Here is a 21,903-nt window from a genome sequence, read left to right as displayed (position 1 = left end):
GGGAATTTGTGGTTTCTAAAGCTGCCCATTCCCCAAATGACTAAAATATGTTACTGGCATTTGGCACTGTTTCCTATGTTTTGCTCTCCTAAAATTTCTCTTTAAAGGGGTTTGAGTTTAAAGGCAGAACCACTGAAAAATGCGATTTAATCATAGAACTGTGAAAGGCCAAGCCCAGAGTTAACCCCAGGATGCCCTGTGTTGTTTTGTTAAACCAGGACCTTGAACCAGGCTTATTCCCAAGAGGTGGTGGAAAGCCTAAGGGCAGGCAGGAGGGAGGCAAAAGAGGGAGGCAGAGGGAAGAAAACCAGTAGGCCAGACTGACCCCAGGATGGTGCCTCCAAGCAGCAAGGGCTTCCCTCCCTCACTAGGCCCAGTAGCTCCATGATTTTCACTGGAAAGAGTAGGAGAAAGGGAAGGGAAATTGAAGGAAGGGAGCCCAGAGCCAAGGAGAAGAGTAAGAAGACTCAGTGGTTGACTGTCAACCATACCGCAGGCTGTCACGGGACAGAACACGGAACTTCAAAGGGCCTTCTTGGCCCCAATTCCCATTTTTAAAATTGTTTTTTCTTGATTATAAAAGTATGCTGATTACAGAGAATTTGGGAAGCACACATAGTTACTGAATAGAAAATAACCCTCCAGGCAGCATGGCAGAGATTCAGACCTTAGCCTTTGGTAGACCTAAGTTTGAGTCCCAGCTCCTCCGTTCAGTATCCTCATCTATAAAACAGGAGTAGTAAGACCCCCATAATGATGTGGTGAGGATTCAATGGGATCAATACCTTGCAGAGGCTAGCTGCCAGTGCTATAATCATTATGATGGCACCAAGGTTAACATTATCTAATGTTACACATCCAGCTTATTCTTTTCTGTGAATGTATAGGTTTAAAGTATGGCTCATTCTTTATAGCACATCAGTTTTTATCCTGCCTTTTTAAAAACTTACTAAATAATCTTCAGAAGAATTAGCTAGTTTGAATGCCTGTATAAGATTCCATTGCCATAATTAGTTTAACCTTGTTTGTATTGGGTATTTAGGTTTCCAATTTTGTATTATTATAAATAATACTATTATGTATATCTTTGTGCAAAACCATTTACCTTCTATTTAAGATAAATTCAGAAATTCAAAAGAGGATCTACTATATTCAGAGTGTTTCTATATTCAGAACTACTATATTCTGAACCTTTTCAAAGTTCTGGATACAATTACCTATACCCATCAACAGTATAAGCAAGTTCTCCGTATCACTGGAGCATAACCATTGTCATTAAAAAACACAAATCTTTGGTCATTTTAGAGGTAAAAAAAAAAAGACTTCTTATGATTATTTGACTTTGCATATCTATTTTTTATTTGTGAAGCTAAACTTTTTATATGTTTATTACTACATCAATTTGCGTTTTTTTATTTTTTTTTTCTTTTAGACAGAGTCTCACTCTGTCACCCAGGCTAGAGTACAGTGGCACGATCTCAGCTCACTGCAACCTTCGCCCCCTGGGTTCAAGTGATTCCTGTGCCTCAGCCTCCCCAGTAGCTGGGATTATAGGCACATGCCACCACGCCCAGCTAATTTTTGTGTTTTTAGTAGAGATGAGGTTTTGCCATGTTGGCCAGGCTGGTCTCGAACTCCTGGCCTCAAGTGATCCTCTCACCTTGGCCTCCGTAAGTGCTGAGATTGCAGGCGTGAGCCACCATGCCCGGCCTGAATTGTTTGATTATATCTTTTGTCCATTTGGGAGCAGGCTAATTTTTTAGTTAAACAATTAACTTATGTTATAATCTTAAATGCAAGTAAGATTGAGTGATGACAACCAAATGCTGCCAGAACTTGTCAGGAAGCAATTACAGAGCCACTTCCTGACAAGTTGAGAGACTTGTATAGATTGTACATTAATATTCACTTTTGATGTACAGAAGGAGCTGAACATGTACCAAATGTTCAAATGTTAGGGTATTTTTTTTTACCCTGCATAATCAACAAGAATGTCAGCTATTCCAATAATAAAATGCTTTTCACAATCAATTTAAAAATTGCCCATTATGGCCTTTCTGGCAGCCCACAGAATCCACCCTCCGTTGTCCTCTTGTTTAGAGAGCTGGCTAGCTCATTCCTCAGGAATGACCCATGTCCCAGGAGCTCAGGAATCACACATCCCCTAGAGGTTCTTCTGAAGTCCATGTGGTGCTCTAGTGGCAGCAACTTCTCCATTTGCCCTCTGTGTTCCTGCCATTAGGCCATAACCCGGTCTGGTCAAAGACTTGCCATTTCGTTAGGACAAAGTTGCAATTTAAATGTTTGGATCCAGAGCTTGCAGTAGGAATGTTCCAGAAATACTTAGTTTAGCTTTTTGAATGCAAAGGTTGAATGCACTTGGAAAGGCCTAGAATAGAAATTAAGCAAGAGCACTTCTTTCTTAACAAGTGATCTGTTCATAACTATGGATGGCAGTAGAGCAAGAGGACGCAAACTGGTGAACAAAGTCACAAATGCCTTAGAAACTAGGTAACATTTGAGCCAGATGTGAAAGAGTGTGACTTGAGAGGAATTCGCATAGAGGAGAAAGAACCTAGCATTAAAATCAGACAGGCCTGAGGTCAAATTCCAGTTTTGATGCATATTAGCTCTCTGACCATAAACAAGTTCTTTAATCTTTCTATGTCTCAGTTTACTTATCTGCAAAATGAGTATAATACTCATTTGGGGAAGTTACAGAGAGAATTGGAATGAAATACAGAAAGCACCCAGAACTCATACATGGTAATAGCAATAAATGGTACTTATTATCATAATAGATTTTTCAGGGAATAGGCAGGCAACACAAGAGCAGAATATGAGTACATGGTAGATAAAGACTAGAAGCAAGTGAGGAAAAAGAGGCTGTCCCTAGCTTGGGGAAGACTTTATAGGGCATGCTGAGGAGTTAAACCTCATCCTCCAGGGGCAGAAGAGGCTTCAGGGGCTTTTCAATAAAAAATAAAAAAATTAAAAAAATAAAATAAAAAAAACCCAGCTCTAGCAAGACACTAAAGCTTAGTGCTTAGGGCTTAAGCTCTGAGAGTCCAGCTCCCTACTCTGTACTTCCAAGCTGGGCAACCCCGGGCACATGACTTAAGCCTTCTAAGCCTCAGTTTTATCCCCTATGAATTGGTAATGACAAAAATATTGACCTCTTCAAACTATCGTGAATAACAGAAATAATAGTTTTGTTTGTTTGTTTTTGAGACAGTTTCACTCTTGTTGCCCAGGCTAGAGTGCAGTGGCGCAATCTTAGCTCACCGCAACTTCCACCTCCTGGGTTCAAGCGATTCTGCTGCCTCAGCCTCCCCAGTAGCTGGGATTACAGGCATGCACCACTATGCCTGGCTAATTTTGTATTTTTAGTAGAGACGGGATTTCTCCATGTTGGTCAGGCTGGTCTCAAACTCCTGACCTCAGGTGATTCGCCCGCCTCGGCCTCCCAAAGTGGTGGGATTACAGGCGTGAACCACTGCACCTGGCCAGAAATAATAGTTTTTTTTTTAATGCTCACTGTGTGCCTTCCAGTGTTCTAAGTGCTTTGCATGTATTATCATAAATGAGGCAATGAATTAAAAGCCTAGGGCAAGGCTGGGCGCAGTCCTAACACTTTAGGAGGTCAAGGCAGGAGGATCACTTGATCCCATGAGTTCGAGACCAGCCTGGGCAATATAGGGAGACCTTATCTCCAAAAAATTTTTAAAATTAGTCAAGCCTGGTGGCGTGTACTTGTATTCCCAGCTACTAGGGAGGCTGAGGTGGGAAGATCGTTTGAGCCCAGGAGGCAGAGATGGTTGCGGTAAGACAAGATTACGCCACTGCACTCCAGCCTGGATGACAGAGGGAGTCCCTGTCTCAAATAAATAAATAAAAGCCTAGAGCAGTGATGGCACATATCAAACAGTCAGTCAGTGCTATGGGAATGGTGGTGATTGTTGCTGATGTCATTATTAATATTCTTTGGTCAGATCTATATTTTAATAAGATCTTTCTGGTGATGGCATAGAGAATGGTTTGGAATGGTTGAAACTAGAGGACAGGAGAGAAGATAAGACAGTAGTAGCTTCACATACATGTTTAAAAATTCATTGAGTAATATATTTAACATTTATGCACTTTACCTTATATGTGTTATACTTCAGTTTTTTAATGTAATTTTTTAAAATGAGATAACCAACAAAACCTCTTCTCTCTGTTTACATAAGCTAGTCTACAGCTGCTTGGAGTTTCAGTTAGCTGAGTTCTCTTCACTTAAGAAAACGGACTGTGAGGAACGAAGTAAAATCCTTTTTCTTCAGTTAGTCACATTCATGAAGGACAGGATGCCCAAGGAAAACTGAAACCTCTACAACTCCTACAAAATTCTGCCCTGGTGGATGGTTTCCCTCTGCTAGAGCTGCTAGCAGGAGCAAATGAATCTAGATAGGCGTCAGCTCTCCCTTTCTCTGGCCTGGTGTTTCAGAGAAGCTAGCATGGGAAAGGCAGCTGATCAAGGTGGTGCAGAGAAGGACATTAGGGGCTGAGCCAGATCACAGACTGTCTGCCCTCAACCCTCAGGAAAATTGGCTGTTTCCTTTTTTAGGACTCTTTTCTATTTAGATTTTACTGAACCTCTGAACATGTCTCAGGTGGGCATGCTATTCAAAATGCTTTTCTTTTTGAAACTAATCTTATCTTTGAATGCCCTCCTATTGCAAAACCATGGTTTTCATTTCCTTCTTCGGGCCAAGTCTAAGGCAGGTCGGTCAGTACATTGACTTTTCCTTGGAATGACCTCAAACTAAGTGGTAAAAAATCTTCAGATTGGGTAATATACTTCCTTGGCACAGTACTTTGAGTGGTATGAAATTATTGTGACCTCTGAATAGATGAGGAATGGACTAAAAAAATCTGATACCAATACTGTTTCTCCTCCTTTTACTGTTCATTACAAATGTGCCTGAAGGGATGGAACCAGTAAGAGTGGGTCATCTCTGTTAGGGCAGGAGGGAAAAAGCCCTGGCGGAACAGACCTGAATCTTGGCTGGAAGAGGGCATTTAAAACATGTGAGTGAATTCCTAATAGAAAACGGCAATATGCGTCCTAACTGATTGGTTACTTAAGTCCCAGTCAAGTATTTAAAGAGATAAGATTAAGTGTCTAGAATTCAGTGTTAATCATGTAAACAAAAACCATCCTTAAATCGCCTGGTATTAGATACGGCTATTGACACTGCATAAGTCATTCTAATTGAATGGGCTGAAGCCTAAGAGACCCATAAGTAAGGGAACATTCTGATTAGGCAGACAAGTCTCATGGGAAGCAAACAAGCCCGATATAGTCATGACAGATTCATTGATAGGCAATTTTCAAGAACTTTTGTGAAAATAAACATATTATTAGGGACAAGTGAAAACACAGGTCATCTAAAACCAAAAAAATAGAGACTTTCTACATTTTTATAATGTTTATGTATATGCGTATGCAGATTATGTTTGTTTACTTCTAAAGCCATGCTTTGTAGAGCTGTCATTGGTTTTTTTTTTAACAATTTAAATATTTGTTATAAAAGTGACAATTCATATTCATTATTTAAAAATCAGCCAGGTGCAATGGCTCACACCTGTAGTCCTAGCTGCCCAAGAGGCTAAGGCAGAGGATCGCCTGAGGTTTTCAAGTCAGCCCTTTTCTCCCCTACATCCCCCTACAGTGGTAGCTTTTGTTCACTGTAGCCAGTCTGTGTCCTTCCAGACAATTGTACACAATTACAAATGTTACATGTTTGTAATGGGATCAGACTATGCCACCTTTCTGTGCTTTGTCTTTTCCAGTTCACGTTATACTGTGGATATTTGGGCATGTATACACATTTAGTACACATGAAGATTTACCTCATTCTTTTTACTGGCTGCATAACAGAGTTATCTTATACCTAAAGTAACTGAGGTGTAGGCTAGGTAAGTTAAGCAAGGTAACTTAAACCTGTTTTGTTGTTGTTGTTGTTGTTGTTGTTGTTGTTGTTGTTGTTTGCTTTTTTTAAGAGACAGGGCCTCACTGTGTTGCCCAGCTGGCCTCAGAATCTTAGAGTCAAAGGATGCTCCCACTTCAGCCTCCTAAGTAGCTGAGACTACAAGGTGCACACTACCCACACTACCACGCCCAGCTAAACCTAAGTTGTGTGTGTGTGTGTGTGTTTTTAATCTGGCCAGTGTTTCTCTTTGAGGACCTATACTGCAGTGAACACCCTCCACATTTCCCTGTACACTTGTGTGAATATCTCTGTAGTGTAAATTCATTAAAGTGAGACTGCTAGGTCAAAGGGTATGCATGCTTTGCAATTCAATAAATATTGCCAGTTGCCTTCTGAAAAGGTAGAACCAATTTAATACTTCCATTCACTGTCTTGAGAGTGCCTGTTTTCCTGAACACACATTAATTTTCTATATTAACAATATTTTTAATCCTGGCCAATCTGATAAATAAAAATTAACTTCACAGTGTTGTTTTAATTTGTGTTTTTTCCATGAGAAGTAAAGTTGAGCATCTTTTTAATATCATTATTGGCCATTTGTAGTTTTTCTGAATTGCCTTTTTATTAACATGTGTTTAAGTTATAACATTGGTCTTTTCCTTATTAATTTAAGAGAGCTTTGTGTATATTAAGGAAATTGGCACTTTTTTCATATAAATAGGAAATTTTTTTGTTTCTGTCATTCGACTTTTAAATGATATTTTATATTGAACTAATTGTTTATATATTTAGATTTATTACTCTTTTATAGCATCTAAGATTACAAAATATTTACCCCACATAAATGGGGTAAATTCTATTTTTCTAATATTCTAAATTTCTAATATTGTTCCCTAATGTTATAGTTTTAAAAATATTTTATGGTTTTCTTTTTATATTTAAGTCTTCAGTTTATCAGAAAATATAGTTTTTAAAGGCCAGGCATGGTGGCTCATACCTGTAATCCCATCACTTTGGGAGGCCAAGGCAGGCGGATCATGAGGTCAGGAGTTCAAGACCAGCCTGGCCAATATGGTGAAACCCCATCTCTACTAAAAATACAAAAATTAGCCGAGCATGGTGGTGTGCACCTGTAGTCCCAGCTACTCAGAAGGCTGAGGCAGAAGAATCACTTGAACCCAGGAAGCAGAGGTTGCAGTGAGCCGAGATCGTGCCACTGCACTCCAGCCTGGGCGACAGAGCAAGATTCCATCTCAAAAAAAAGAAAATACAGTTTTTTTGTTTGTTTTTGAGACGGAGTTTCATTCTTGTTGTCCAGGCTGGAGTGCAAAGGCACGATCTCGGCTCACCGCAACCTCCGCCTCCCAGGTTCAAGCAATTCTCCTGCCTCAGCCTCCCAAGTAGTTGGGATTACAGGCGTGCACCATCACGCCTGGCTAATTTTGTATTTTCAGTAAAGACAGGGTTTGTCCATTTTGGTCAGGCTTGTCTCGAACTCCCAACCTCAGGTGATCCGCCCACCTCGGCCTCCCAAAGTGCTGGGATTACAGGTGTGAGCCACCATGCCTGGCCTGAAAATACAGTTTTTATGAGATGAGTTAGGGATCCAGCTTATTTGCTTTCCCTGATGGCTAACCATTTGCCCCAACATCATTTATTTAAAAATTCATCTTCCCCACCTTTATTGGATAGCAAATTCCCATGTATTTGAATCCATATTCCGGATGTACAGGTGCCCAGGCATACAGACACTGCAGACACAACAGATAATATTCTAGAAATACAGGACATGTGAAATTGTAATCACTACTGTATTGAAAGTTGTGGCTTCTACTTGTGGACCTTGAAGCAAAGAGTAAAAATCCCCAACCATCTTAGACAATGATATACAGGCTAATAAAAGCACCTATTTCAATGTACATGCAGGGCTTGTTTTTCCTCATCAGTGAGCCAGCAATGTATTAGATCACAACCTTCTAACCAGGGACTCACTTTAGTTTCTCATTTAATCTCAGGAATGGCTGGTCCCATAAAAGCTGTTAAGTAATAATAATGTTGAGCCCTTATATTGTACTTTACATCCCAAAAGTGCTGTCTAAACATTAACTAATTAAATGCATTGATGAAAGGAAGGGATTTGTAGAGGTTTTCAGGAAAACTGATAACTGGTTGCATACCTGTGAGGGGATGATTCTTAAAAGGCCTTACTTCCCTCTTTGAATGGAGCTCAGCAGGCAGGGGAACAAAAAGCTGGTGACATTATTTCACTTTTGTTGAGAATTTCCTGGAGTATCTTCTAATTAGTCTGGTTAAACTCACCTTTTATCTAGCTCCGCAGATATTCCCTTGCAACATTCCTGGAGCTATTCAACAAGTTTCTTTTGATGTCTTCCTTGTTGGTTAATTATAAAATCGTACAATCTTCAAATTGAAAGAGATCCCTATTGATCATCTAGTTTTGAATGACTGAATAGAATCACTTTATTTTGTAGATGAGGAAACTGAGGCATGGAGAAGTTAAGTGATTAACAAAAAAGGTCATAGAGCTTACTGGGGACATAGCTGGGAATAGAATCCAAGATTTCCAACTCCCATTTCAGATCTCAATCAGCTTCATTGAGCAATGAAACTTTCTTCCCTCTTTATAAGCATCTGTGTTCTCTATTTTTTAAACTTAAAAAAAAAAATTGCCACAGAACCATCAAGCCCAATTTTTTCTTTTTTAAAATATCACTATCATTGTTATTATTATTATTATTGCTTTCATCCTTCCCTACTTCCTCCCTTCTTTGCTCTCAGCCTTTCATGTCTCTCCTAACTCTTACGGTTCATTCCCCTACATGATCAGGTAATGCTACTTTTGTTTTTCCTCTGTTTCTGAAAAGCCATATTTCTTTAGTTTCTCCCACATACGTACATACAGGGAGTTGCTTTGTTTTGCTTTCTGTTTTTCCTCAGCTGTAGTTGCTTCTCCTTTTAATAAAGTTACTTCTCTAGTTTTGGCAAATAGCCTAAGGTGTTTGTTTGTTTGTTTGTTTGAGACGGAGTCTCACTCTGTTGCCCAGGCTGGAGTACAATGGCGCGATCTTGGCTCACTGCAACCTCCGCCTCCCGGGTTCATGTGATTCTCCTGCCTCAGCCTCCTGAGTAGCTGGGATTACAAGCATGCAGCACCACCCTCGGCTAATTTTTTGTAATTTTAGTAGAGACGGGGTTTCGCCATGTTGGCCAGGCTGGTCTCAAACTCCTGACCTCAGGTGATCCATCCCCCTCAGCCTCCCAAAGTGCTGGGATTACAGGCGTGAGCCACTGCGCCCGGCCGCCTAGGGTTTAAGTTGATGATAAATCCATTTCTGTCACAGAATTTTGTGTAACTTTAATTTATGAGTTTCCCCGTAGTTGAGCCAATAAGATGCTGTTAAAGATCATCTTCATATTCAGAAAATTGCATGAGATGTGACCATTAAAAGAATTTTTATACAAGAACTTCATATAAGGACTAGAGGTATTATTTTTCAATAAGCCAAAGGCAGATCCAGTTCAGATCAAAACTGTGGATCTAAACCTGGGCTAATTTAGTCTGCACAATCCTGCTTCTGTGCAGGGACTCAGTTTTAGAAATCTTACATTTCTACAAGGTGGGTCAGTAGGCATCCAGTGACCTCAGAATTCCTGAGCTGAACCAAACCCTGGGGCTACACTCTGACCTCAGATGCCCTCAGAAAGGCCCCTTCCTTGGAGTAGCGAGGGGTGCTTAAGAAAGTGAGTCAGAAGCTGTCACTAATCAGCTGGGTGATCTTAGGTAGAGCTCATCACCTCTCTGGGCTCAGTTTTCTCATATATTAAGTAACGAAGGTGAGTTAAAAAGTCTGCTTAGAACTTTTCCTCATTTACTGCTCAATGAGTCAGTAATGTCAGAACTCGGGCTAAAAGGAATAGTAGAGACCTAAATCAGATTTATTTCAAACATGTAACTAACTCAACAGAGAAGCAAAATTCTGCTGACCATCTATGAGAATTTTCTGGAATTGTCTCAATTTAAAATACTGTAGTTTATTTTCCTCGTAAATAAAACACATGTACCTATATCAGATCATATAACCTGTTTTGAGCTCAGAATATTTGGACCACATTCTTGTACTTACTCTTTGCAAATGCTTCATTAAGTTCCATGGAGTTGTGGTTTAACTAAACCACACCCCTTGAGGCACTTAGTGCAGAAAAGCTGTCTGAAGTAGACCCCATCCCATATATTTTTCTGGATAAGAAATGTGCCTTCTCGGTTTCATCTTTGCCATTCTAGCCACTGAGAAAAATGAAATTGAAATTTTTAAAATCTTTTATTCCCTAAGACCTAGTTTCCAGCAGAGAGCAAAATGTAATTTGATAGGAGTGATGGTGGCCACTCATAAATCTACCCAATTGCATTAAACCAGATTAAACTATCACATAGTTTCCCAGCTCTAAGCAGAAATTATCACCTTTGGGAGAGGATCAGATAAGAGCTAATTGGTGGCATCACAATCCACCCTCAGTAAAGTGCTTGATTAGCCAAAATTTAAGTCTTGTTAGAGTAGTCCCATAATGGATTGGGGAGGGTGAGGAGCAGCTAATTAGAAAAGAGACACTTCTATGTTTATGTACAAACATCCCAGCATTGAGCCATGATAAGGAGCTCAAAGGTTAATTATGGGAAAATGGAGTTTTGAACAATTTTTGAAATAGGAATATCCCATATACTTTGGTGATATTTATTTATTTTGAGACGGGGTCTCACCCTGTCACCCAGGCTAGAGCACAGTGGCCCAATCATAGCTCGTAGTTCACTGCAACCTCAAATTCCTGGGCTCAAGGGATCCTCCCACCTCAGCCTCCTAAGTAGCTTGGACTACAGGTGCATACCACTGCAATCGGCTAATTTTTTAATTTTTTACAGAGATAGGGATCTCACTTCATTGCCAGGCTGGTCTGGAACTCCCAGGCTCAAGTGATCCTCCCACCTTGGCCTCCGAAAGTGCTGGGATTACAGGCATCAGCCCCCACATCCAGCTTACTTTTTATTTTCTATTTTTAAGGATTGATGAGTAAGAGAAGTAAAATTTTAAATTGAGGATTCAGAATAGTGTCGTGAGGTGTGTTAGGATTTTCAAGCTTGAGCAGAATCCACAGGCTGTTTTTTCCTAACTTCCCATGAACTTACCTGGCCAAGGCCACTAGACTTCACTCTACCCACCTATTAAATGAACTGAGAAATGACCCTAGAAACAAAATGCAACCTTTCATGGTTGTCTGGCCAGGCAAATGCAACTAAACTATATGGGAAATTATTTCACAATGTGTGACAATGTTGATTCTTCCATTTCGTCAAGCCAGCCTGTTCCTAGTGAGTGGCAGGTGACCGTTCACTGTGAATTGGGTCTTTTGGTTAGACTTTCAGAGACGGAGTTGTTTGTCAAGTGCAGCAGCCCTCTTCACCAAAGCATTCCCGACAGTCGCTCCAAATCTAGATGTTACACAATGGCTAAGGAAGCTTGTTTTGAAATGGAAGGTAAATTGACAAATCAGAGGGAAGGAATTAGCCAATGCATAAGGAAATTTGATGAGAAAGCTTTTTCCTCTCTTTTTTCTTGCCCAGGTTACTAGTTCTCTGTCTTCCCCGCCCCCCGTAAATTTTGAATTTTGTGGTGGTGCTGAGGGAGTGAAGGTAACCAACATAAAAGAATCATTTGTGCCCTTTTCCCAATCCCACAGATCTCTATTGGCTGCAGACCTTGAACATGACACTGCAATTTCCTGGTGCCACACATGAGTAATAAGCAGCTGTTTCTGAAACTGTGGTTTGGGGAAGGCAGCACTAGGTTATTTTTTAACTTAATTGTAATTTTTGATTGGTCTGCAAGAAAGTAAATCAAATAAAGTCTGTTGTCTTAGTCTGCAAGAAAGCCATAGGCCTCAAATTCCAATGCTGACCATCTTGACCAGAATAGAAGAGGGAGGCAAAATGTGTGTATCCCTGAGCTGGAAGTTCAACCAGGCAGATTTCATGGGCTTCTTTCACACAAGAAGGGTAAGCATATTTGACATATTTGTCAGGGACTGGATGGTGGAAAGTGATATTTGGCAGTTCCTTGAGTTCTAGAAGTACCTAAAATGATGGTGAAAAGAATTTATAGACAGACTGCAAAGGTGAAAAATAGCAAAATCTGGAAGACGATATAAGCTTGATGCTACATTTTGTCCTTGTGTTACAGGGCAATAAGGTGACCTAATTTTGTTACAAATGAAAATGTGTATTCTTTGAATACCCAGTTAGTATAACACCTCTGAAATAGTCATATATACACACTCCCCAAGTAAATACATCAGACTAGTACCTTCCTTAGTACAAGACATTAAGTTTAATGGAAAACAGAAACAAACTTTCACCCTATTTTGGACATCTGCCTTTTCTCAAGGAGATAGGGCGATTTGGTATATGGAGAAAGGGAAAGGAGGTTGAGTGCAGGGAAGCAAGGAAATGGGGGAAGAGCTACACATGTTTCCTTCTAATTACACTGTCATGATTTTGTTCACGTAGACATGCCCTTTGAGGGAATAAATAGAGATAACTAAACCTCATCTCAGGTCTGTTTCACTATCACTAGTCATATACCAAATGACCACCTGGTTTAACTAAAACTACCAGCCTTCTAATGCTAAAGATGAAGTGTCCTTTTGACTTTTTGAGGGGTTGTTATAAAGTTATATTAGCCTATGACTAATTTAAGTACAAGTAGGAAAGGAGTAAGACACAATTTCCAGGTGTTGCTAAGATGTTATCTTACATAAGTGATTCAAATTAAGTTTGAGGCGTGTTAAATGTCTTCCCCCTAGCATTTTGGCCTTGGCAAAATTACGTATGCTTGTACAAGCCCTGTTTTCTTATTTACAGCAATATCAGAAGAAATGGATGTGACTGCTTTACATTAATTTCTACTGATCCCATCCAAACAGATAATATCAGAAGAAATGGATGTGACTCCTTTACATTAATTTCTACTGATCCCATCCAAACAGATGAACAACTTGATGTCTTCCTTTAAAAAAAAAAAAATGACACGTGGCCTTCATAGCTTTTTTCCTTCCCCTTGATGTAAATCTCAAGTGTTTAAAAGGAGGAATGAGTCTAAATCATAGAAAATCTCTATTTAGATTGGGATAAGCTAATTAGCTATTATTTATTGATCCCTTGCTGTAAGTCAGACACTATATTCGATGCTTTCAATGTATTAAATCTGATCCTTCTCTCAACCCTGCAAAGTAGATACTGTCCTAATTTTTCAGTTAAGGAAACTGAGACTCAAAGAGGTTAAGTAGCTTGCCAAAGTCTCACAGCTGGAAAGTAGATGAGCTAGAATTTGTCCTGAGATCAGCCTTGCTTTTTCCACTCTACCCCACTGCTTCCCAATACCCAGAGACAACTGAGTTATGATGGGGTATGGAAAGCTCCCGAAGGCCAGCCCCTCTGGGAGACTCCCTAATGAGTACACCACTATCCATTGGAAAATACCGCAGTTTCTGAGAAGCAAAAACTCTACCATGTTTAGATTTAAAAAAAAAAAAAAAAAGCTTTGACTAGTTAAGGAAATCATTTTGAAGTTTATTTTGTCCTAGTTGGTCCTGGCTTGGTCTCAGTGATACTAGATTCCCCTGCATTAACTCTAGCCAGAGCACACTGTTTCTAGGACTTTTCCCCACGCTGAGCCCTGTTGAGGACTGTGGTCACTCTAGCAAGTCACAGCAGTTTAAGGTTGACATAGCAGAGTTCAAATGTCTGACTTTTCTCACTGTTGTGTACTTGTTGGCCAGGATGCCTCATTTGACTTTGTCTCACCCATAGTCATTTTCAGATCCAATGGCCCAGTGGCATTCTGGCAGCTCTTTTCTATTCTTCATTCTTGGTTGGAACCCGAAGGTAGTATGCTCCTCTGGCTTTGGTCTAATATTTGAGGCCACCCTGCCTTCCTAGTATTTGTATAATATGGCCCTAACCTTAAGCCCCTACCAAGATGGCTAGGAAGTGGGAGTGAAAGTTAAGGCTCTTGGGATGGTGGGAGGAAAGACAATTGATTTATTTTTGAGCACTTATCCAAAATAAATAAATAAATAATATATTTATAAACATAAATGTATATGCCTATGTGTGTATGTATGCATTTATATATGTATTATATATAAAATGATTTATATAATTTTGTGTGTGTGTGTGTCTATGTATGTATGCTTTTTCAAAAAGAACCCTAGGAGAAATCACACCTGGAGCCCACTTCTTCATAGTGATGAAACCTCTGGACCAGATGCTAGGATGGCCGGATTCTGTTCCTAGTGCTTCTAATAGTTGTATTCAAAGACAAGATTAACCCTTCTGAATATATCTTTACCCCTGGAAAATTATAAATGTAAGGTTTTCCTTCTACAATATTAAAGGAATGTTTGTAAATTCTAAAATAAACTTCATACTATTACCTCACTTTTCTGGATAAAAAAATTCCAGCAGCTTCAGCCATTTGGAACATGGCCATGAACGTAAGCTGACAAATGGGAAGAGCAATTAATCAAGTAAATCAAGTATAAAGAAGCAAAAGGATCCCTGAATAGCTGAGCTGCCACAGAGGCCATGCACTCTTTATCCTCCTCCTTGAATCACGCAGCAGAACGACTGAAAATGTTTGCGACACAAGACAACCTAAGATATGACTGCTGACAGCCAGGGGTAAAGACAGAAAAGTGTCCTTGGTTAGTCAACAAGAACTTGGGTGCCTGGAAGACGAGATATTTCAAACAAGTGTGAGACTGTCTTTGCCCTCAAGCAATTTATATTCTCTTAGATTTCTCCATATAAAATTGCCATTTGTATGGGTAAAAATTGTCAAATATCATCATTTTTAAATGTTCAGTCTACAATTGGATAAGCAAAACAATCGTATGTTAAAAGCAAAGAGTACAAAACAGCATCAAGTTCTGTATTATATGATGTAAAAGTTAATTTCTAGGGAGAAACACAAGAGATTTATGGTGTCTGAAGTAGCCAAAGATGGCTTTCTAGATCAAGACAGGGTAGATCTGAGCCATGAAGCCTACATGAAATTTAAGTAAGGGTTAAGAAAAGTGAAACTCCAGACAGAGGAATGACATGGATGAAGGCACAGGAGCAAGAGCAAGCATGTTCTACATAGGGGAAAATTTGCTCACAACAGGAGGTACATGTTAAGAAATACGAAATGAGTTTGGATGGCTAATATGGAATCCACTTGCATACCAGGCAAAATGTAAGCTCCAGTTTTTGTCCAGTTCACTCTACATTGAGTGTCTGGGACATAGTAACTCAATATAATTTTATGAAATGAAAGAGTGAAGAGTTTTGATTAATGATACACTTAAGAATTCGCCAGGCCCAGTGGCTCACACCTATCATCTCAGCACTTTGGGAGGCCGAGGCAGGCAGATCACACAAGCTCAGGAGTTTGAGACCAGCCTGGCCAACATGGTGAAACCCCACCTCTACTAAAAATACAAAAAATTAGCTGGGCATGGTGGCTCATGCCTGTAATCCCAGCCACTTGGGAGGCTGAGGCAGGAGAATCGCTTGAAGCTGGGAGGCAGAGGTTGCAGTGAGCCTAGATCACACCACTGCACTCCAGCCTGGGTGACAGAGCAAGACTCCGTCTCAAAAATGAAGAATTCACCAAAGGTTTGAGGGAAGAGATAGTATGTGATGAAAGTGATGTCTAAAACTGATTAATATGTATGCATGATGGATCTAAGAAAAAAGACTGACATCTAGAAATAAAACTAGGAGATTAGTTTATTAATCTAGAGAGGAGAGACAAAAGTCTAGGGTAGGGTGGAAAAAAGAGACTTACAGTGAAGGCATTTAAAAGAAAATCAGCATGAACCTTGAACACTTTATGCTAAGTGAAAGAAGCCAGTCATAAAAGACTACATATTATATGATCATATTTACATGAAAGCTCCAGAATAGGCAAATCTATAAAGACAGAAAGTATATATATATATATATATATATATATATATATATTTTTTTTTTTTTTTGAGTCGGAGTTTTTGCTCTTGTTGCCCAGGCTGGAGTGCAGTGGCACCATCTCAGCTCACTGCAACCTCTGCCTCCTGGGTTCAAGCAATTCTCCTTCCTTAGCTTCCCGAGTAGCTGGGATTACAGGCATACACCACCATGCCCGGCTAATTTTTTTTGTATTTTTAGTAGAGATGGGGTTTCACCATGTTGGCCAGGCTGGTCGTGAACTCCTGACCTCAGGTGATCTGCCCGCTTCGACCTCCCAAAGTGCTGGGATTACAGGCATGAGCCACTGCATCTGGACAGAAAGTAAATTATTGGTTCCTTGGGCTTGCAGGGGCATGGTAGAGGGAAAACAGAAGTGACTACTAATGGATATAGAGTTTTTTCAGAGGGTTAGTGGAATGCCCTAAAATCGATTGTGGTGATGTTTCACAACTCTGTGAATAAACTAAGAACCATTGAATTGTAGACTTTAAATAGGTGAATCACATGGTATGTGAATTATATCTCAGTATAGCTGTTATTTTAAAAGAGGGGGAATAAATGAAATGTGGTGAATGACAGGATATACGTATTTAATGGAGAAAATGAGTCATTCACTATAAACTCCATAAGTTCCAGTTTGATTCTTACTGAAATAATAAAAATAACCACTAGTACCATTATTAATACTGTTTTAGGAGCCCTGGGTGATGCAACAAGAAATGAAACATAAACAAGAGATATAATACTAGAAAAACCAAAAGAATCACCTAAAAGTAATTAGCATCAATGGAAATTCAGTAATTATTGTCATATAGTAAATGCACACAAATGTCAATATATTCTAATATACCAGCAATAGCTAATAAGAAAAATATACAAAAGTTTAACCTTAATCTAAATAATAAATGTGAGTAGCTTGTACAAGGAAATAAATTTGTATTAAGCAATAATAAGTGAAGATTTAATAAAATGGAGATATGTATCACATTGTTTTAAAGGAAGACTGAATATTATACAGATACCAATCCCCAGAGCTTATTAAGGTCCCTATTTAAGAATAAATATACATTGCTAACAGTGTAAATTTGGTGAAATATTTCAAGAGCCTTCAAAATGTTCACACCTTTTCTCCAAGGAAATCTAAATAGAGACAAAACTTTGTGCACAAGATGCTCAAACTTCTCCTTTAGAGCCTAGATAATAACTCTCATGTCTTCCTCAAGGTCTTCTCTTCCCAGTTTCATCAACCTTTACTCACCTGGTTTCCAGACTGTTCTCTATCCTGGTTGTTTCCCCCTAAATGGACTATAGTTTGTTAGTGCCTCTCTTTAAATGCCTCATTAAGTTTGGTTGTTTAGAGAAGAGTAAAATGAGAAAACCAAACTCAACTGAAGTGCTACCATCACAATTTAGAAATAACCCCATCACGCATTAAAAAATGTTTACTGGTGGTTGGATATATGATTTGGTAGTGGCTGTTTCTTAGAAAGTATATCTCATGTGTTGGTATTAGGAGCATGCCTTACTGGGGTTTATTGGAGTTAATGGTTCCTCAGAGAACATAAATAAAAGAAGGTCTATCTATGGCTTCCTAAAGGTAATGGAGAGAAAAGTAGTTGAAGAATGGTGGGAAATGTATGCTTGACTCAAAACAGCCAGGATAATTTCTACCCCCTTTACTAAGAAAATAAATTCTACTCTTACAAAGCCTTCTTCAGTTTAATGCAAAATTATTATACATTGTTTTTTCAAATGCAAAAACACAGCTATATACAAAGTGACAATTTGCTTGCACCAGGAGATACATATTAAGAAATAGAAAATGAGTTTGGAGAGCTTATATATATATATATATATATATATATATATATATATATATATATACACACACATATATATAAATTTTGTATATAGTTGTGTTTTTGCTTTTCTAATATATATATATATATATTTTTGCTTTTCTGACTTATTGCCCTCCCTAGAGTTAACGACCATTATATTTATTTATCTCTTTTTCATAGAAAAGTTATTCTTTTATTATTTTAAGGAGGTAATACATTGCCCAATATGCCAAAGCAGTAGGGAATTAGAGGCAGTGAATGGCCAGGTTTTTTTAAGAGCCTCATGCTGCATCTCTGAGGTCCTATCTGCCCACAGCCCACGGCTGCTTACATAAAGACCGGGTCGGTGGACAGATGACCCAACTCGACACCCATTAACTGAGAAAGGGCTCAATCAGCAGAGGCACTGCCAGGGCCCAGCATGCCAGGTGGCAACCCCCACTGCCACCACCAGCTTCCGAGGCTAGTGCCTTAGTGGCAGCCAGTGTGTCTAGCACTTGATTTTATTTCTGTGAGCCTAGAGTGGGCAGGACGTGAATAAATCCTGAGTCATAAATTAAGGTGAAAGACTTAGTAGTGTTAATACTCTGGGTGAGAAAAGACAACACTGTCTTGGAGGAGAGTGGGCTTGGAGTCTGGTGGAAGAAAGATGGAAACCCCCAGAAGGGCCTCGGCCTGCAGGCACTGCCTTGAGGCCATCAGAGGGGTTTTCACGGTTCATGACGGGGAGGGGCAAGGCAGGGTAGGCACTGGGGGGCTGCTTCATCTGGCACAGTTGAACTAGAGGTTCATTTTCCACTCATAATTGGTTTCCTAAGTCTAAGTCACCACACCTGGGGCCGAAGCAAGTCTTGCCTATGCACCAAGCATGGCCTTGGACCTCGAAGAAATGCATGGCTCAGTTCTCTAGTGTTGAAGGGGAGGGACTTTAAATTGAAGGAGATCTTTCTCCCCGTACCTCCAGCTCCTTTCCCTTGCAAATGACCAGGGTGGGAGGCAAGAGGCAAAGGCACCTCCTGGTGCAACCTCACCACAGTCTTCCAGAGAAATCATCTTTGTGTGACCCAAAGCCTAGCCTTGGCTTGGAGCAGACATTTCCACACATGGGAGGGTACCCTGTCTGGCAATTGAATGGAACCACCATTATATTTATTTCTAAAACATGGATCATTCCATGATGTTTAAAAACCACTTCAGTTTTTATCTCTGGTATTATGTATAGCTTCATTTTTTACAAAAGGCATGATTACATTTTTTGTAGTCTTGTTTTTGTATTACCAGTCACTACTACCTACTCACCTGGACATTGTAATTTCTCTTTAGGTATGATTTATACTACATTTCCCTCAGATACTATTTTTTTCTTTTTCTTTTCTTTTTTGAGACGGGAGTTTCACTCTTGTTGCCCAGGCTGGAATGCAATGGTGTGACCTTGGCTCACTGCAACCTCCGCCTCCCAGGTTCAAGTGATTCTCCTGCCTCAGCCTCCTGAGTAGCTGGAATTACAGGCACTTGCCACCACACCCGGCTAATTTTTTGTATTTTTAGTAGAGACAGGGTTTTGCTATGTTGGCCAGGCTAGTCTCGAACTTCTAACCTCAGGCAATCTGTCTGCCTCGGCCTCCCAAAGTGCTGGGATTACAGGCGTGAGCCATAGCACCCAGCCTCCCTCAGGTATTATTTTTATGTAAAATTATAATGTAACTATATTCATTTGAAAGAAACTATTTTCAGCTATTTCTAGCTATTTCCAAATTAAATGTAATCTTCAATTGTTTTCTTATGTCAAAACCAGCATGTATTTGTGTCTGCATTAATTAGAGAGAAGCAAAGGCAGATTTTATCTAGCTGGCGTGTGAAATGCTGAAGTCTTTGAAGCCCATGGGTATTAGTTAAGTGAGAAATGATCAACAGAACATGAGTTCCAAACTCAGGGATGTATGCAAGCCAACAGGTGAGGCCACTGTGGAAGGCAGGCAGATGCAAGACCATGGGGCCTGATGGGAACAGCTGTCAGGCAGAGAGCAGATATCTCAGTGGAAACAGGCAGCCCCCTCGCGTGGCCAGGATCATCATCACGTTGAATCCAAGCATAGTTGTGCTAGATCATCTGATTTTTCCAAAAATCTGGGTTTTTATGTGAAATTTCCCAATTTTTAAATTACTTCATTTTAAAAATCACGAGTTAAAAGAAAAAAAACCTACAGGCTGAAAATGGCCGTCAGGCTGCCAAATTGCAAGCTTTTTTTTTTGCTATACTTACCAGCAGCAAAAGAAACCTATTTTTCCCCATTTACTATATGTTCTTGGGGAAGATGGTGAAAAAACTATCCCATTAATTCATCAGATAAAAGGTATTATTGCATTTACAACATAAACTTAATGCATTCAGATTTACTCTGTATGTTTTCAGTTTACTGTGGGAAACCTACCACACTCCTCTTATACCACACCCTAACTGTGAAGTTGGTCTATCCAAGCAGGGTTCCCCATTCGTTGTACCTCAATCTTCTACACTATACTACAGAGCAAGAGGAATACAAAAGAAGTTTCAGCATCTTAATTTACAACCTCCAGTGGTTTAAACCAGAAAGTTCTTTTGGAGCAAAACTACTATGTCTTTTCTTCCTCAGAGTTGCTGAGAAATTATAATTAGAGGTTTTCCTGTTGTGTAAAGGAAAGGAATTCCTTTCCTTTCCTGTGTGTACAAGACTTCTGTTCTCAATAAATGTGCTTCCCTGTCCCATTTCTCTTTCTGCAGGTAATAGAGGGAAAGCTGGCTCCATTCTTGGGCAAGGTCATTAAATTTGCCACCTCACACGTGTACAGCTGCAGTCTTTGTAGCCAGAAGGGGTTCATCTGTGAAATCTGTAACAATGGAGAGATCCTCTACCCTTTTGAGGATATTTCAACAAGCAGGTACAGAATATCTTATTTCATAAAAGAACACCCAAATGTGTAATATGCCATTTTCTTTGGCCAAATCAGGCCAACTTTTAGTCAAGTAGTGTATCTCTGTCTCTTACCCTGGATCAGGTTTTCCTTGTCCTTGGAGAACATGTTTCCCCCTTTGGTTTCCTGTATTTATTTCCACCCCTTACCTCGCTACCTTTATCCAGAATGAGATAACAGAGCTGCAAAGAAACATTGCCGAACTCTGCCTTATTAGGTTACAGAGAGTGTTCAGGTTCAATTTTAGAATGAAGACTGGGGAGGAAGCATCTTAATAATTTTTTCAGAGCCAAATGATAGGCAATGGGAAACTTCAGTCTCAGAGGAAGGCCCAAACTGGACCGACCGCCAGGGGTAAAACTAGAGGACACTGGTGAGCAACTGCTGCCTGGCCATGTGCTTTTCTCCGCAGATGCATGCACTGCAGTGGAGCAATGAAAGTTTTAGGATCCAAAGGAGAGAAAAATGGGAGTTTATGTGGGATGATTTTTCTAACCAAAGTAATATTTGGGCATCATCACATCCATGGATTGATGGATGATTCACAAAATGGTACATATTACTTTTCCTTTCATCCCAAAAGCGTAATAGAAATCTACACGGTATGTGTGTGCACTGGCCTCTTTGGGCATGAATGTCATGGCTCATTTCCCACCCTGCAGGGCTCACTTATACTGTGGTTCAGAATAGAAGGTAAGGCATACAGCCAGGGAGAGTTGAAGCACGTAGGGTAGAGCTAAGATATTGAGAGTTGACTCAGCCCTTTTAGCCTCTCCTAAAACCTAAAGACTATTTGTAAACATGCAGGAATTTGGGTTGGCCCACACACAGAAAAACAGACACATAAACACATAGACATGCAGATACACACACACACACACACACACACAGAGGCAGAGGCAGAGTTCAGCCTCCAGTTTCCTGAGCAGGTACTTAGCTTATAGAGCTTATATAGCCTAGAGATTAGCTACCTCTTAAAGGGAGGAAACTCCTCACAGCCTTTTTATGGCCAAGTGAGAGGCAGTGGGAAATTGCAGTCTCAGAGGAAGGCCCAAGCTGGACGAACCACTGG

The 21,903-nt window shown here is 39.9% G+C and overlaps 1 protein-coding gene across 2 annotated transcripts in view; it reads left to right on the top strand.

Annotated features, from left to right (window-relative positions):
• The window catches only part of PLEKHM3 (pleckstrin homology domain containing M3), a 203,710-nt gene that overhangs the window by 143,197 nt on the left and 38,610 nt on the right, over window positions 1-21,903 (top strand). For both annotated transcript variants that reach the window (XM_004033125.5, XM_055379506.2), the window contains one exon: window positions 20,641-20,798. In XM_004033125.5, coding sequence (XP_004033173.2) covers window positions 20,641-20,798 — 158 coding nt within the window. The remainder of the gene's footprint in view (window positions 1-20,640; window positions 20,799-21,903) is intronic.

This window comes from Gorilla gorilla, chromosome 11 (genome assembly GCF_029281585.2).
Source record: "Gorilla gorilla gorilla isolate KB3781 chromosome 11, NHGRI_mGorGor1-v2.1_pri, whole genome shotgun sequence".
In the NCBI taxonomy this organism is placed as follows: Eukaryota; Metazoa; Chordata; class Mammalia; order Primates; family Hominidae; genus Gorilla; species Gorilla gorilla.
The sequence above is the reverse complement of the archived record's forward strand: the minus strand, read 5'-3'. Positions and strand labels throughout refer to the sequence as shown.